We start from the raw sequence: 13046 nt of genomic DNA on the forward strand, positions 1-13046 counted from the left end.
CTCTCCTCTTGAACTAGTGGTTACTTTAGTTTAACGAAATTTTTTCACAGAATGACCAAAATAATTGATGGAGGATAATCATAGGGACCATTTTCGTCGATTTTAAATCTCAATGACCAAAGTAAGGAGGATAATCATAGGAAACATTTTAGCTAAAAAACCTCAAAAATATGATTACGACTATGGATTCCATGCAATTGGGAATGCACATAATATTACGAACTCAACTCTTGATTTTGGAGGAATTAGACTATGATGGAATGCCACAGTCCAAAATGAGTCAAATTTTTATCTAGAATACAATATTTCTAAAATTTCATGCATGTCCAATCGATCTGGCATGGCACGTGATGTATCATTCCTACCACAATCCCAAATGATTCAATAAAACGCTTCAACAGAAAACCGAAAAACCTCATCAATTTAATTCCTCTACACCCGCTTGCAAATTAATAGACGTACCATCAAAGTTATTCTGAGATTACTTAGGAATTTTTTTGGACATCCGGCATCACATTCACATACACAAGGATATTGCTTGGCTACTTCTCTCGGAGCAATTTCTCCTCCATCAAATCACCATTTAACATATGCATAAATACCTCATCAGAGACATAAACTGAACATTCTCTTAGTGACGGTACTTGTTGCTGCTTGCAGTATCAAGTCCAGCTTCGACCATTCCACCGGTCGCCGGTCGATTTCCCCACCCCAGTTCGGTTAACGACCCAATTCCAGCCATTATGGACAACAAAACTTCACTCATGTGAATTAACTTTCCCCTATTATCTTTAAAAATCACTTAAGATACGTGTCAATTTGTAACATGCGGTTAAAGGGCGAAATACCCTTAATTGGAACCAAGCAGAGCCCGAATCGTGTGTTGAACTACTAATACAGGTAAGTAGGAATCATTACTTGCAAAGGAAGAAACAAGCAAGGGATTTGATTAATGAAAAATTAAATTAATCAAGCACCAGTTAATCATCACCCAGCATCACTTCACAAACCGGCATCAATCCAACAACGTTCAACATTAAAAGTTACGAGAAACTGAAGGAAAATAATGCAGTAAAGTATTGCAACTAATGCGAGACCAGAAAAAAACTGCCCAGGCAGCATCTATATGATACATGATACGGAAAACGTCAATGGTTCCTAACTGCTTATTGTTCAATTCCGACAAGCGCAATCAAAATGACTATATGCACATATCGCCATTCCGTCTTTGCCTCTGTTTTCTCTACTGTCACCACAATAACTGGGGTTAACAGACACATTCTATACGCCGACAGAAAGAGGATGGGGAACGAAACACAAGTGGTGAAGCCAAAGCCACTTCTCTTTAGATGGCTTTCGCTTCCCTTGTACCCGCCACCATCGAACTAAGGGGACAATAAAAGCAGCTTAAAAAACTGAATTTCATTTTACAGGAAATGATCGTCTACAGAGCCGTAACTAAGATGGAGGCAAAACTTACATCAGGCTCTAGGAGAACTGCAGAAATTTATGGGACGGAAAATTGTAAACGAAAATAAAAAATTGATAAGGAGAAAAAACCCTTTTTGTACAGCAGAAGCCTTCACATGAAGTAGCTTAGGGCCTTCTTTCTTCTTGAACCCCCTTCGCCGTATAGTTCGTTCCACTGTAAAAGCTCCGTCATGTTCACAGACTCCGATGAAACACTGGCACATACCTATTTCCACAAAACAAGTACAGAAAATAAAAGCACAATAATGTGAAGGAAGAGATAGGGAAGAGAAAGAAGGTATGATAATGGTATTCGATATGTATCTTACCCGTTCGTGAGCATCTTTGAAGTCGTCCATGTTCAGAGGCCGTATATCAGCACTGCCACTCAAAGCTGGAGCAGGTCTACCTTCTGCTACAGCTACAGCATGCTCCTGTCATCAGTAGAACATATCAGATCATACCTTCTCTAGAAATCAACTGGCATGCTCGACCCCAAAGTACAGAATAATGATAATGGAGCAACAGCGGATGGGCAGTCTCCTTTGGAGCAACCCACGTGTCTTCCTAGACTCCCAAGAACAATTGAAATTCAGTAACTCTCATTTTTGTCATTAAAAATGATGATGTCCTTGTTACCCCCGTATCCCTTCTCTCTCTGATATATCAAGATCCACAGATGCTCAACTCCTCTCTCCTCTCCTCAGCATGTCCGTTCACCTCTCTTATACCCAGAATTTATAAAATTGTTTGACAAATCAATTAAATAAGCAATGTGATTTAAACCAGGTTTGCTATTGACAGAGCCACAGCCATGGGAAGGGACCACATCTGTCACCGGCAGACATGTAAGGCCCAAAAAAATAAGTTCCATGACTTACCCCAGGTTTTAAGGGGCTTTTGGAACTTGAATTCGGAAATGAACGAACAGAATGAAAATCAAAATTAGTTGATTTTGCCAAAGTAGAATATGAAAAATTATATTAATATAAAATAAAATTGTGGGCTGTCTTTACAAAAACAATGTAGAGATGTCTCCTTGTTTTGTTTTGTTTTTGGTCTTCACTGTGGAAAATCAGTTCTTTGTTCTTGAGAGGAGACAAAAGAGATGACGGTCAATAGAGAATAAAAAAGCGAAAATGAGATAAACGATGACGTCTAATGCTGGGGAGTAGAGGGGCTAAGACTGGAAAGAAGAGAGTTGGAAATTTCAGATTTTCTTGGAAGCACACGTAAATTGATCCAAAGTGAGAGTACCCAACAGCAGACACTTCGAGTGACTGCCACTCAAAAAAAACAAAGAAAACGTGGACAAATCTAATGCCATAAGAAAGCCCAATACAAACCTTTTTTTCCTTCTCCAAAATCTCTTTAATTGGACGATGTGCAGAAGTTACACAAAGATTCTGCAATATAATAACAATTATTGATATAGATATTAATGAAACCATCAACTACTAAAATAAATAATATCAAATTAATTACCTTGAGGTCACTTCCAGAATACCCATCCGTCATGCTCGCAATAGCATCAAAATCAATAGTGGGAGACAAGTCCTCTTTTGCCAGTATGACTTTCAATATTTTTGCTCTATTCGGAGCATCTGGCAAATTTACCATCAACCTGCAGAAGGATGATTTAAAGCATAAACAACTTGACCTCATGTAATAAAAAAAGAAGGCAAGAAATGTGTGGGTTGATGGGTGCATAAACACAACAAGTGTTTCATATATAAGGTGCTATTGTTTCAATTTAGACATATATTTACCTGCGTGGCAGTCTTCGAATTACAGCCTCATCAAGGTCAAAAGGCCTATTTGTGGCTGCCAGTACAAGAACTCGCTCTGTTTCTTTTGTTCGTAAACCATCCCAATTTACCATAAATTCATTCTTCATCTTACGCATTGCCTCATGCTCCCCTGGATTTTCCCGTCGGCCCAACATACTGTCCACCTAGTACAAGCACAAATAATGTTAGAATTCAGTTGAAAGAAATAACCCAAAATAAGTAAATCCCCTAAGAATTAAAAGAACCTTACTTCATCTACGAATACAACACTAGGCGCAATTTTACTGGCCAGCGAGAAAACAGCTTTCACGTATTTCTCACCCTCACCAAACCACTGCACCGAAGAAGACATTGCTTAAACTTGTGAAATGAAATCACTTCCAAAATAGACCATAGTCAAACAATCTAAATTGCGAACCTTAGATGTGATGCTCGACATGGATATGTTGATAAAGTTTGCACCAGCTTCCGTAGCCACAGCCTTCGCAAGCATTGTCTTGCCTGTTCCAGGGGGACCAAATAAAAGGATACCCTTGCAAGGCTGCATAGAGAGGACATATAATCACAGTCATATACACCAACCATATTACTAGACTACTATAATTTGATCATGTGGCAACTTAGTACTGAAAAATAAAAAAGTTCATAGATGATAACCAGAACTATATAATCAACATTAAAACTCACATGCATACACAAGCCATACAATTTTCAAAGCAATCAAATAAAAGAAGCATATATCTCTCAATGCAGACAAAACGTTAAACCTTGGTTAATTGCCCCTTGCAGAAAAGCTCAGGCCTTTGTAAAGGAAGCATCACCAACTCCTTCAATGTATCCTTCACATTCTCAAGGGCTCCAATATCATCAAACGTAACTCCAATGTCACTAGGTGGAATAACATCAGCTAACAGCCTTTTCTCAAATTCATTTTCTGTTACAACATCCTGATTCAACCAAGAACAAACACTAGGAAGATTAACATAGAATTTTACCTTGCAGGAAGAAAGAAGAGCAATTTGAGATCTTGGGATAACTCCAGTCGGAGAAAAGATTATGGTCATAAAAGTTGTTGGAAACACAAAAGTCAAGCCAGCTACCTTAAGTGACTTCTTCAAACTCTTCGTTTCATTCTGGAGAGCCTGTAAAATTTCAAGTCCATACTGGATGCTGCCAGAATTGCAACATGGCATTACAACTGTGTAATATCCAACCAATAACTGATATTTCAGCTAACAATTATTCAGGAAGATGGCAATAATTAAGCTGTCAATTACCTCTCCGCAGATAGAACAACTTTTGTTTCTGGATCAGCTTCAGGATTCTGCATTAAATGATGGTTTAGAGCCCATCCAACTACCTTGTCTGAACCTGCAACAGATGAGATAATACATAAGTCACAGAAGATACCAGAAACAATACAGAACCATAAGCAACTAATGACATCTTAATGTATCATAAAAAGAGCATACTTTCGTTGGTAAGTGTTTGATCCTTGATGCATAGTGTCTCAAGTCCTTCACACTCTAGTCCACATCGACCCAGAACCTAGATATAGAAAAATACACCTTGATTATCATATTGAAACTCATTAGCTGTAATTATACACTTATATGAGCAAAATACAAAAAAACTAAAGACATTATGGAAATTCAATTGTCAAAGTTTTCACTTCTCCTTTGTATAGATAAAGCCAATTGTTCAATTCATGTCAACTTTATAGAAGCTCTTCATAGCATTTTAACAGATTTAGCAAAGAAGTGATGGACCACTAGTCATAAATGACATTAAATGTCCAAGGATATACAACCAAAGTACAACTATAAACTACCACAACAGAATTGAACAACAAATTTGTTTGGTATGTCCACAAGATCCATCCACCGTGACGAGTCGGGCATCTAAATAACTATGAAAACTTCAGCACTAACAGTATAGTTGTCAGATCTCAGGTAATTGCATTTAGACTTATATGTAAGCCAGGTTCAGCCACACTTGACCAGTAACCAAAACCATTCAGCTAAAGGACAAATAAGATTTAGAAAAGCCACCCTTACAATAGATTTGACTACTTAAAACCTTCTGTCTTGAATTATATTGTTTTGGATGAACCGTTCCAGGTAACAGTAAGGTTGGCACAAGATATATGAGGATGCCAGCCCAAACTCCTGGTACACGTGTCCAGAAAAGGGAATAGACAGAAAACTGTCCGAGAATTCACATTCTAAACTCCATAACAATGATTTCAATATCATCATATGATTTCTTCAAGCTAGAAAAAGATGAAACAACTCAATTCCCAAACTAGCACAAAAATGGACCTAACTACACAGTGTCCAAGGCTATCTCCGTATATATGATAAGAAACAGCCACGAAAAAAAAACTCACAGTGCGCAAGAGATTCAAGTTTCCCTTCATTTTTAGGGTTTCAACATCTTGATCCAATTGTTGCTTCCACGAGACAAGAAGTGCTTCATCCTGCAATGCCATAACATAATAAGGAAAGCCCCACAAAGAGGAAACAAAAGAAACCTATATGAAACAGGAAGCAATATACAAACCTGCGGCATATGAATGGTAACTTTATTGGGAAAGAGTTTAGACAGAAGTTTTGTCGCCTTCGGAACTTCTTTCCCTCTCTCATGTAGTCTTCCAAAACTATCCTGTAATCACAAACAATCCACACTCAGAAAAGCAAAAGGCCACCATCCAGAAATACCAAAAATTTATGGCAGAGATAATTCAACCAAGCTGCTATGCAAAAGATTAAAAGAAAAGGGAAAAAATGAAAGACACAAGCAAATATACATGTTAGAGGTATATGAACATTACCGGGAAAGCCAAGTCAAGAAGAGCAGTTTGATTGCTGCCAAACTTTGTGAAAAGCAAACCACCAGGGTGCGACTGCAAGAATGGATGAAGTTCAAAGAGGAAGCAAAATAAGCACTCAATTTTAAGCGCATCATACTTGACTTCATACAGTGTGTTCTTTATACAGGATTCCCCTGCTTTTTGACAATTTAACTGCCACCAGTTTGTACCACCTAAACCATATACCATGGTTACACCTAATGCCATTGAGTTAATCCTTATATGGTTATCAGTTGTGTTACTTTAAATCTAATACTGGCGCAAAACAGTGGGCATCAGCAGGGGAGAGAGTATCTAGAGTGGCTGAGAAATGGTAGAAACATGTTGTGGAAAGCATTGTCTAAAACGTAAGGATGGTTTTGTACATCATCAAAGAATTTTGACAGCAGTTCTAAAGAATATTTAGACTTGTACAGAAATCCAGCATCTAAATACTCATTTCTTCTCCATGATCACTGGATCACTATCTTTCACAGATTAATACATGAATATTATGGTATGGCATTAACATGTAGGCTTTGACATTTCAAGTTCCTTTACGATGTTCCATTTTTTCGTTTCAAGTAAGCTATAAGATATACTACATGACATCAACATCATCTTCTGGTGATATAGGATTAAAGAACAAATTACACACACAATATATGCAGAAACCAGCATAAATATTACCTTCTCCTTGCGACTGTCAGTTTGAGTGTGAGAACCAATTACAACCACATTATCTGGAAGCTTATCAAGTCTCGCTCTGAATGTGGAAAATGAATCAGAATTTCCTACCAGGGACTTCTCAGCATCTTTCATGAACAAAATGAAAGGTGAACTTCTGCTCTCACTTATTACAGCCTTAAAGAGAAGATAAAAACTCATAAGGAGATGATACAGTTAAACCAAAAGAAAGAAATGGAAAATCAGTCTATGGAAGATATGCCACCTCAAACAATGTGTTGATAAGTAACTTGTCCAAATCTTCTGCGCCCGTGGTTTCCAATCGAAGATCAGAGACTACAAATAAAGAGGATAAGCAAGGTTTCGCATATATAAGTGTGTGTAGACTTAAAGAAGACAAAAAACTGTCTAAGACTGCAAAAACATACCATTGCAGAAGTATCCATTGCCTTTACATAGACCCCCAAGATCAACACCATCAGGTATTGGTTTATCAAACTTTACGCCGACTTTTGACAAAGGATTGTCCTCAAAAAGCAGCACAACCTCTCCACGCATTCCAATCCCTGGGCCCCTGCATAACGAGTGATATAGATATGTACCAGCATGAGTGCAATATAATAGGTGGACCACCTTTATTATAGGGACAACCAAAGTTTAGACTCTGCTAACATGAAACATTATTATACCCAAATGTAACTGATGAACTCGGTAAATGTATGTTAGAAGCTTACATAATTATGTTGACAAGAAACAACGATATCAGTAATACATTACGAATTTACATTCCACTATTATTAACAGTAAATATTTCAATAAAGTATTAACCAACTGATATAGGAGAAAACCAATATCCCAACAAACAAAACCGAAAACTCATTATACGCTACAAATTTTATGAACCTCCTGTCGTTTCCTGGGAGCTGCCTAAAATTTATATGCTACAACAGGATACAGACCAAACGATTTCGAAACTGCCTAGATTAGATTAATAAAACAGGTAGATGAATGTACTCTTAATCAAAATTGTGTGTTATACAGCTCAAACTCAAAACATTACATCAGTACGAGAGGAAACTTATAGATACAGGAATCCAGTTCAATTCTAATTACACATACCAGAAGACAAATAATATCAGTAAATGAGGCACTCCATTAAATTAAAGGATAAAACATAACCCAAGTGCACTGTTTGCAAGAATTATACCGTAAAGAAGATGATGTAGCATATAAGGCACCTGAAGCAATAAATCTTACTCTGTCACCTGCACATTGTAGTTTTTAGGAATCTTGCCAAATTATGTACAAATAAATTTAAATAAATTTTAGAACGAAATTTAAAAATAAAAAAATAAAAAAAAAAACTTTTAAATTGAAAAAGAGCAGCTGAAAGTCCTGCAAAGTGGCAAACCTATTTTAAACAAGTAATTCCTCGATGCCCCCGAGGAAGAGGGGAGGGTGTCATTCTCCATTTTTGGTTGGGATTCCAGGTCATTCAGTGCATTTGAAGATCCCGGTGCCTCTGTTTCAGAAGATGAAAGATCAGTGTTCTTGGCCAAGTCTGGGAGTGCGGGACTTTGTTTGGTCAAGCTGCAGAGTTTTTCTGCACTCAATCCATCCCTGAGCAGCTCAGCTTCCTTTGATGATAAACCCTATTGAACATGTGTTATTGATAATTCCCACTAATTAGCTAGGGAATGTATACTAAAAAATAGAAGTCAAAAATAGAATATTGATAAGACAAAAGCAAAAGTTTTAACTTTATACGCCATGGACCAAAAACAAAATGATTAAATTGATTCCATATCACAAGAAGAAGTTGAGTGAACGTCAAGGAGGTTTTGTTTTTCTTACACCCAAAAAAGAGTGGCTATCAAATATGAGCAACTTAGCCCCAAAATACTGCGCAAGAGCCTTTGCCAACATCTCCTGATATATCTCAGACCCTAGAAAAGGCATTCAGAAACAAACATTCTCAATTGCGGTAACGAAACCTATGTATCATAAATGCCTTATTTTAAATTTAATTTGTTGTATCCATACCTGAAGGACCAGAGAGCAAAATGCGAGGGTTCACAGCTGTAAGCTCTGAGGTATACTTCACATGCTCTTTATGTTTCAAGTGGATAAATGAGGCTGCAATCAACACTTTCTTCGTATTCTCACTGAAACAAGAGAACAACATGAACTCAATGACAAGTGCATCTTGATTTTAACAATCACAAAGTGTATTAATCAATACCAAAGAAAAGACATGTCAGAATAATAACTACATCACTTAGAAGTATTATTTTCATAATCACCAAAACCACTAACGAGAATCGTACACACTGAAGAAAATATGTACAAATAAAAGCATGACTAAAGAGTCAACCAAAAAAATGGGTTCACAATTTGCAGTGTCAACCAAAAAAATTGACAAAGAAACGACCCAAAAAATTCAATATGATCCACTTAGCTGATTCACATCCCTACAAATCTCTCTAAGTATAAGAGAGGTTAGAGGGTTATATGTCAGTAGATGATAAAAGAAATAATTAGGAACAGAGAGCAAAGTACAGCAGAAAGAGAAAGGTCATGATTCACATATTCACATCTAGAATCTAATTTATAGATGAAAAGATAAATGGGGATGAAGATCTAACAGAGTACAAAATTATAATTGTTCATTCAGAAGAACAAAAGAAACGATTCATTGGTTGGGCTTCAATACTTGCAACAACACTGTGGTCAAAAAAGCACATATTGTATACATCAAACTAATAAATGTCAAAAAAGCGCATATTATACCACCATTCTAATTAATAAACAAACATGTCTTATCATCAAAAGAAAAAAGTAATACCTCAAATAGTATGGGAAGTTATCAAAGGAGACATCTATGCTTTTGCCATCAAGAATTCCTGCATGAAGGCCTTCTTTAAATGCAACACACCGGAGAGACATGCCTGATGTTGATGCTGATTGCAAATCCCTCGTCCACTCGTTTCTTTCTTCCAATACCTGTTTACAGATACCTTTGCTCAATTTTAGTTTATAACTAGGTGATCGAGCTAACATCCTCAATAAAGGCCTTAGCAAATCATTCATCCCAGAAAGTTTTACATTGCCTGCCTCTATGCTAGAATCAGGGTTGCAGTCTGGAGTGAGATTCTTGTCTATTGCTCCAATATCTTCAGCCTTGTCAGTCCCTCTATTTGGAGTTGAGCTGCTTTCGAGACCATCAAGCTCAATTTCTGTATCATCTTGAATGACAGACTGAGCTGGTACCTCAGCACCGGGGTGAACTTTACTGGTGGTCTGAGCTGCGGACTTCCATCGTGATTGTTCTGCCCTCGTGCTAAGAGAAGCCAGTATGGAAGCCCCAGCCACAGCTGAAGGATCTCCTGCCCTCCTTTCAAGATGCAAAAATTTTCCAATACTGCCTTGAACCTCTGCACCCTTAACTGCAGCCTCAGTCAGCAGTAGCTGAAAAATCTATGGTGATAAAAGTTAAGAAAATATCCATATGGACACAAATATATACCGGCCTAGACGGTTATACAAGTGACGCAAGTCCTATGCAGAAGTTAAGTTTAGAATATAAAAAAAGGGAATAGATAAGTAAACAACCCAGGAAAGAGAAGGATACATAAGCATGGTTGCCCATTGAACCAAAGACAACTTCATCACCCGGGCTAAGCATGCAACTGTTGCCTCTCTTGACATTTGTCCCATTTACTTGCACTGATCCCTTGCTTCCCGTACTTTCAAGAACTGCTACAGCACTGCCCTCACGCTGATCAGAAACAATGAGAGGTCAAGTACAAATTTTAATGAAGCCAAAAAATAAAAACGAATGACACCCAAGTAGGTCACTCCATATCTCAGTTCCACAAAAATAGTCTGACCACAGGTTAGTAACGGTAATAAAAGCTTCCGCCGTCTGCGTCCGGAGGCACGCACCAAAGTACCAACAGAATATTATAAGCAGGGTTCTCAAAGAATACCTGTGTGCGCTTGATCTTGCACAAAGCCCCACTAATGGTATGATCCTTCAGAGCAAAATTGCACTGTCTGCTTGCACCAATTGTGAATGTTACTGCACTAACAGAAATATTTACATTCTGCAGTTGAAAACAAAGGGGGTTAATATGCGCAACATGAAAAAGCCGAAGCAAAACACCAAAGAGTAGTTCAGTCGAAAATCACACAACAAGCTCAATTATTCAACTTTATAATATAATTAAAAAATATAAGCAAGAATTACCAGTGCAGACTGTGACAAAAGCTTGCACCAAGGCGTATCGATACTCAGGTTCTGCTTCTGATAGAAACTCCAGGAACTCCTCGGTTGCTTTTCCACCACCGGCGAAGACCCTTCATAAACCACCAAACCAACATCTCCAAGACTTCAAATTTCAACCAAAACCCAAACCCCACAACCCAAATTCAAGAAAAACAGCAGCCAAAACCCAAAATTCACAAACTAGTACCACGAACACAGAAATGCAAAGTCGGCGCGCCAAGAACCTACCTTCGGCGATCGGTGTCGTCACCGCCACAGCTGGCGCAGCAGCTTCGGTCTTTCCAGAAGGCACGCCGTCTCCGGCGACCGGCGCATCTTCGGGACCACATTCTCCGGGATCGGCAGCCGCCGCCGGCGGAAGCGTGCACAGCTCCTTCGAATTCTCCACCCCAGGAGTCGCTTTCTCCGAAGCACTACCATTATCCGCCTGCGAAATCAAGCCCAATCAAAACCCTAAATCTCACAATTCACCACCACCCCCCAAAAACCCAATCTTTGACCCTCGCCAATAAAAACCAAAGAAATGGACAAAAAATTAAATAACAAAAATCCGATTTTTTCAACGACAAAGAACCTTCGGTCGTTTCGGCGACGGTGGCTTGTCCTCGGAAGACGACGATCGTTTGCTGTTGTTCCCGGAGAGGGATCCACTTCGCCTCGTTGAAACCATGGCTCTCTCTCTCTTCGTTTCCTTATTCTCTGCTGGAAATGCTACTATGAGAGAGAAACAAACACAGAGAAAATAGAAAGAGAAAGATTTTAATTATTTTTATGGGTTTTTTTTTTTTTTTACATTTATATTTTTCTGTTTTTTTTTTAAATGATAAAATAATAATATTTTTTTATCCTCCTTCTGCTCGGTTGGCGCATGGAAGATTGATGTCCCCAAGTTGGATTTTATAGGGGGCGACGACGGCGCAGGTTAGCAGCGGTGCGACGACTGACATGCGGCGCAGGTTAGTGGTTCCTGTATGGTTATTGCAAAGATGCGCCGGGGGAAGACTCGAGGTCAAGGGGAATTTCAATGGGGTTTTGTTTCTTGAATCTGATGGGGTTTGTTTGTCTTGGTGGCAGAGAGAAGGTTTTATATGAGAGCACTCATGCAAGTGGGTCCTTGGATGTTTTGGGCAAAGTTTGATTCAATGGAAAGTGAGATTTTGGGTTGATTGCATTGCTTAATAAGATTGGATTTTTTACTATCTTTAAGCGGATAATGTTACGTGTTTATCACGCGTTCAGTTAACATTTAAGTATATAAATTGAGAGTAGCGACGTGTGTTTTATGCATGTTTAATATATTTGTATTAGTTGCTACTCAGTACTACGATCTGGTGGTATTTCTCTTTGCTTAAAAGTGAAAGGTCTTATATTCGAATTTCTTGAATGGCGAATTCCCGGCTAAATTTAGGCTGCACATTGTGTGGCTTAGCCGAACTCCTCATTCCCTAGTGTAAAAATATCGATGTACTAAAAAAATATATATGTATAATACAAAGTTTAGCCATAAAACATAAATATACCATATGTAATTTTTCTATCATTGATTAATTATACAATGTCACGCAATGGTAAACACATGGGTATAAATACAAATAAAACTTTAAACAATATGGGCACAAAAAGAAATTAATATATGGGTACAAATTAAAACTAAAAAGAAAATTGGTACAAATTAAAAAAGGTTTGCAAATTAAAAATGATTACAAACTAAAATAAAAATATACAATAAAAAATTTAGCTATAAACATAAATATACTAATTGTAACATTTTTAATTAGGGATGGGCACGGTCCGGTTTGGCCCGGTTCCACTCTCAAAATGGAACCGGAATCAGAAAATTTCAACGGTTCGGTTCGGTGCGGTTCCGCTTAAATTTATTACTAAAAATGTACAGTTCGATTCATGACGGTTTCGGTTCGATTCATGACGTTGTCGGTTCGGTTCATGCCGGTTTATGGTT

General features: G+C 38.0%; 1 protein-coding gene across 3 annotated transcripts; it reads right to left on the bottom strand.

Annotated features, from left to right (window-relative positions):
- Nucleotides 1-1100: 1100 nt before the first annotated feature.
- Nucleotides 1101-11956, bottom strand: LOC137709933 (uncharacterized). Of its 3 annotated transcripts, none has more exons than XM_068448914.2 (28): nt 11661-11956; nt 11315-11513; nt 11048-11157; nt 10788-10904; nt 10430-10576; nt 9913-10275; nt 9644-9801; nt 8842-8963; nt 8653-8744; nt 8210-8450; nt 8006-8063; nt 7227-7372; nt 7064-7134; nt 6802-6975; nt 6094-6165; nt 5823-5924; nt 5650-5739; nt 4733-4808; nt 4538-4631; nt 4361-4430; nt 4028-4207; nt 3679-3801; nt 3511-3594; nt 3240-3424; nt 2956-3094; nt 2817-2876; nt 1800-1904; nt 1101-1696 (listed from the first exon to the last, which is right to left on the bottom strand). In XM_068448914.2, the coding sequence occupies exons 1-28, from the start codon at nt 11754-11756 to the stop codon at nt 1583-1585; spliced, it is 3588 nt and encodes a 1195-aa protein (XP_068305015.2). In that variant the 5' UTR covers nt 11757-11956; the 3' UTR covers nt 1101-1582. The 3 variants fall into 3 exon arrangements, with proteins under 3 accessions (XP_068305015.2, XP_068305014.2, XP_068305013.2); XM_068448913.2 differs by having other exon boundaries at nt 9904-10275; XM_068448912.2 differs by having other exon boundaries at nt 9644-10275.
- Nucleotides 11957-13046: the final 1090 nt, after the last annotated feature.

The sequence above is a fragment of the Pyrus communis genome, chromosome 6, assembly GCF_041283825.1.
Source record: "Pyrus communis isolate YQ-2024b chromosome 6, ASM4128382v1, whole genome shotgun sequence".
Lineage (NCBI taxonomy): Eukaryota > Viridiplantae > Streptophyta > Magnoliopsida > Rosales > Rosaceae > Pyrus > Pyrus communis.

What these genes read in the sequence shown, in the direction of transcription:
- LOC137709933 (XM_068448912.2), bottom strand. Translation starts at nt 11,756, where the DNA reads ATGGTTTCAACGAGGCGAAGTGGATCCCTCTCCGGGAACAACAGCAAA. An exon ending in CAATGGATACTTCTGCAATG is followed by an intron (nt 7,135 to 7,226) that starts GTATGTTTTTGC and finishes CTTTATTTGTAG; the next exon opens with TCTCTGATCTTCGATTGGAA. An exon ending in GCAAGGGGCAATTAACCAAG is followed by an intron (nt 3,802 to 4,027) that starts GTTTAACGTTTT and finishes CTCTCTATGCAG; the next exon opens with CCTTGCAAGGGTATCCTTTT.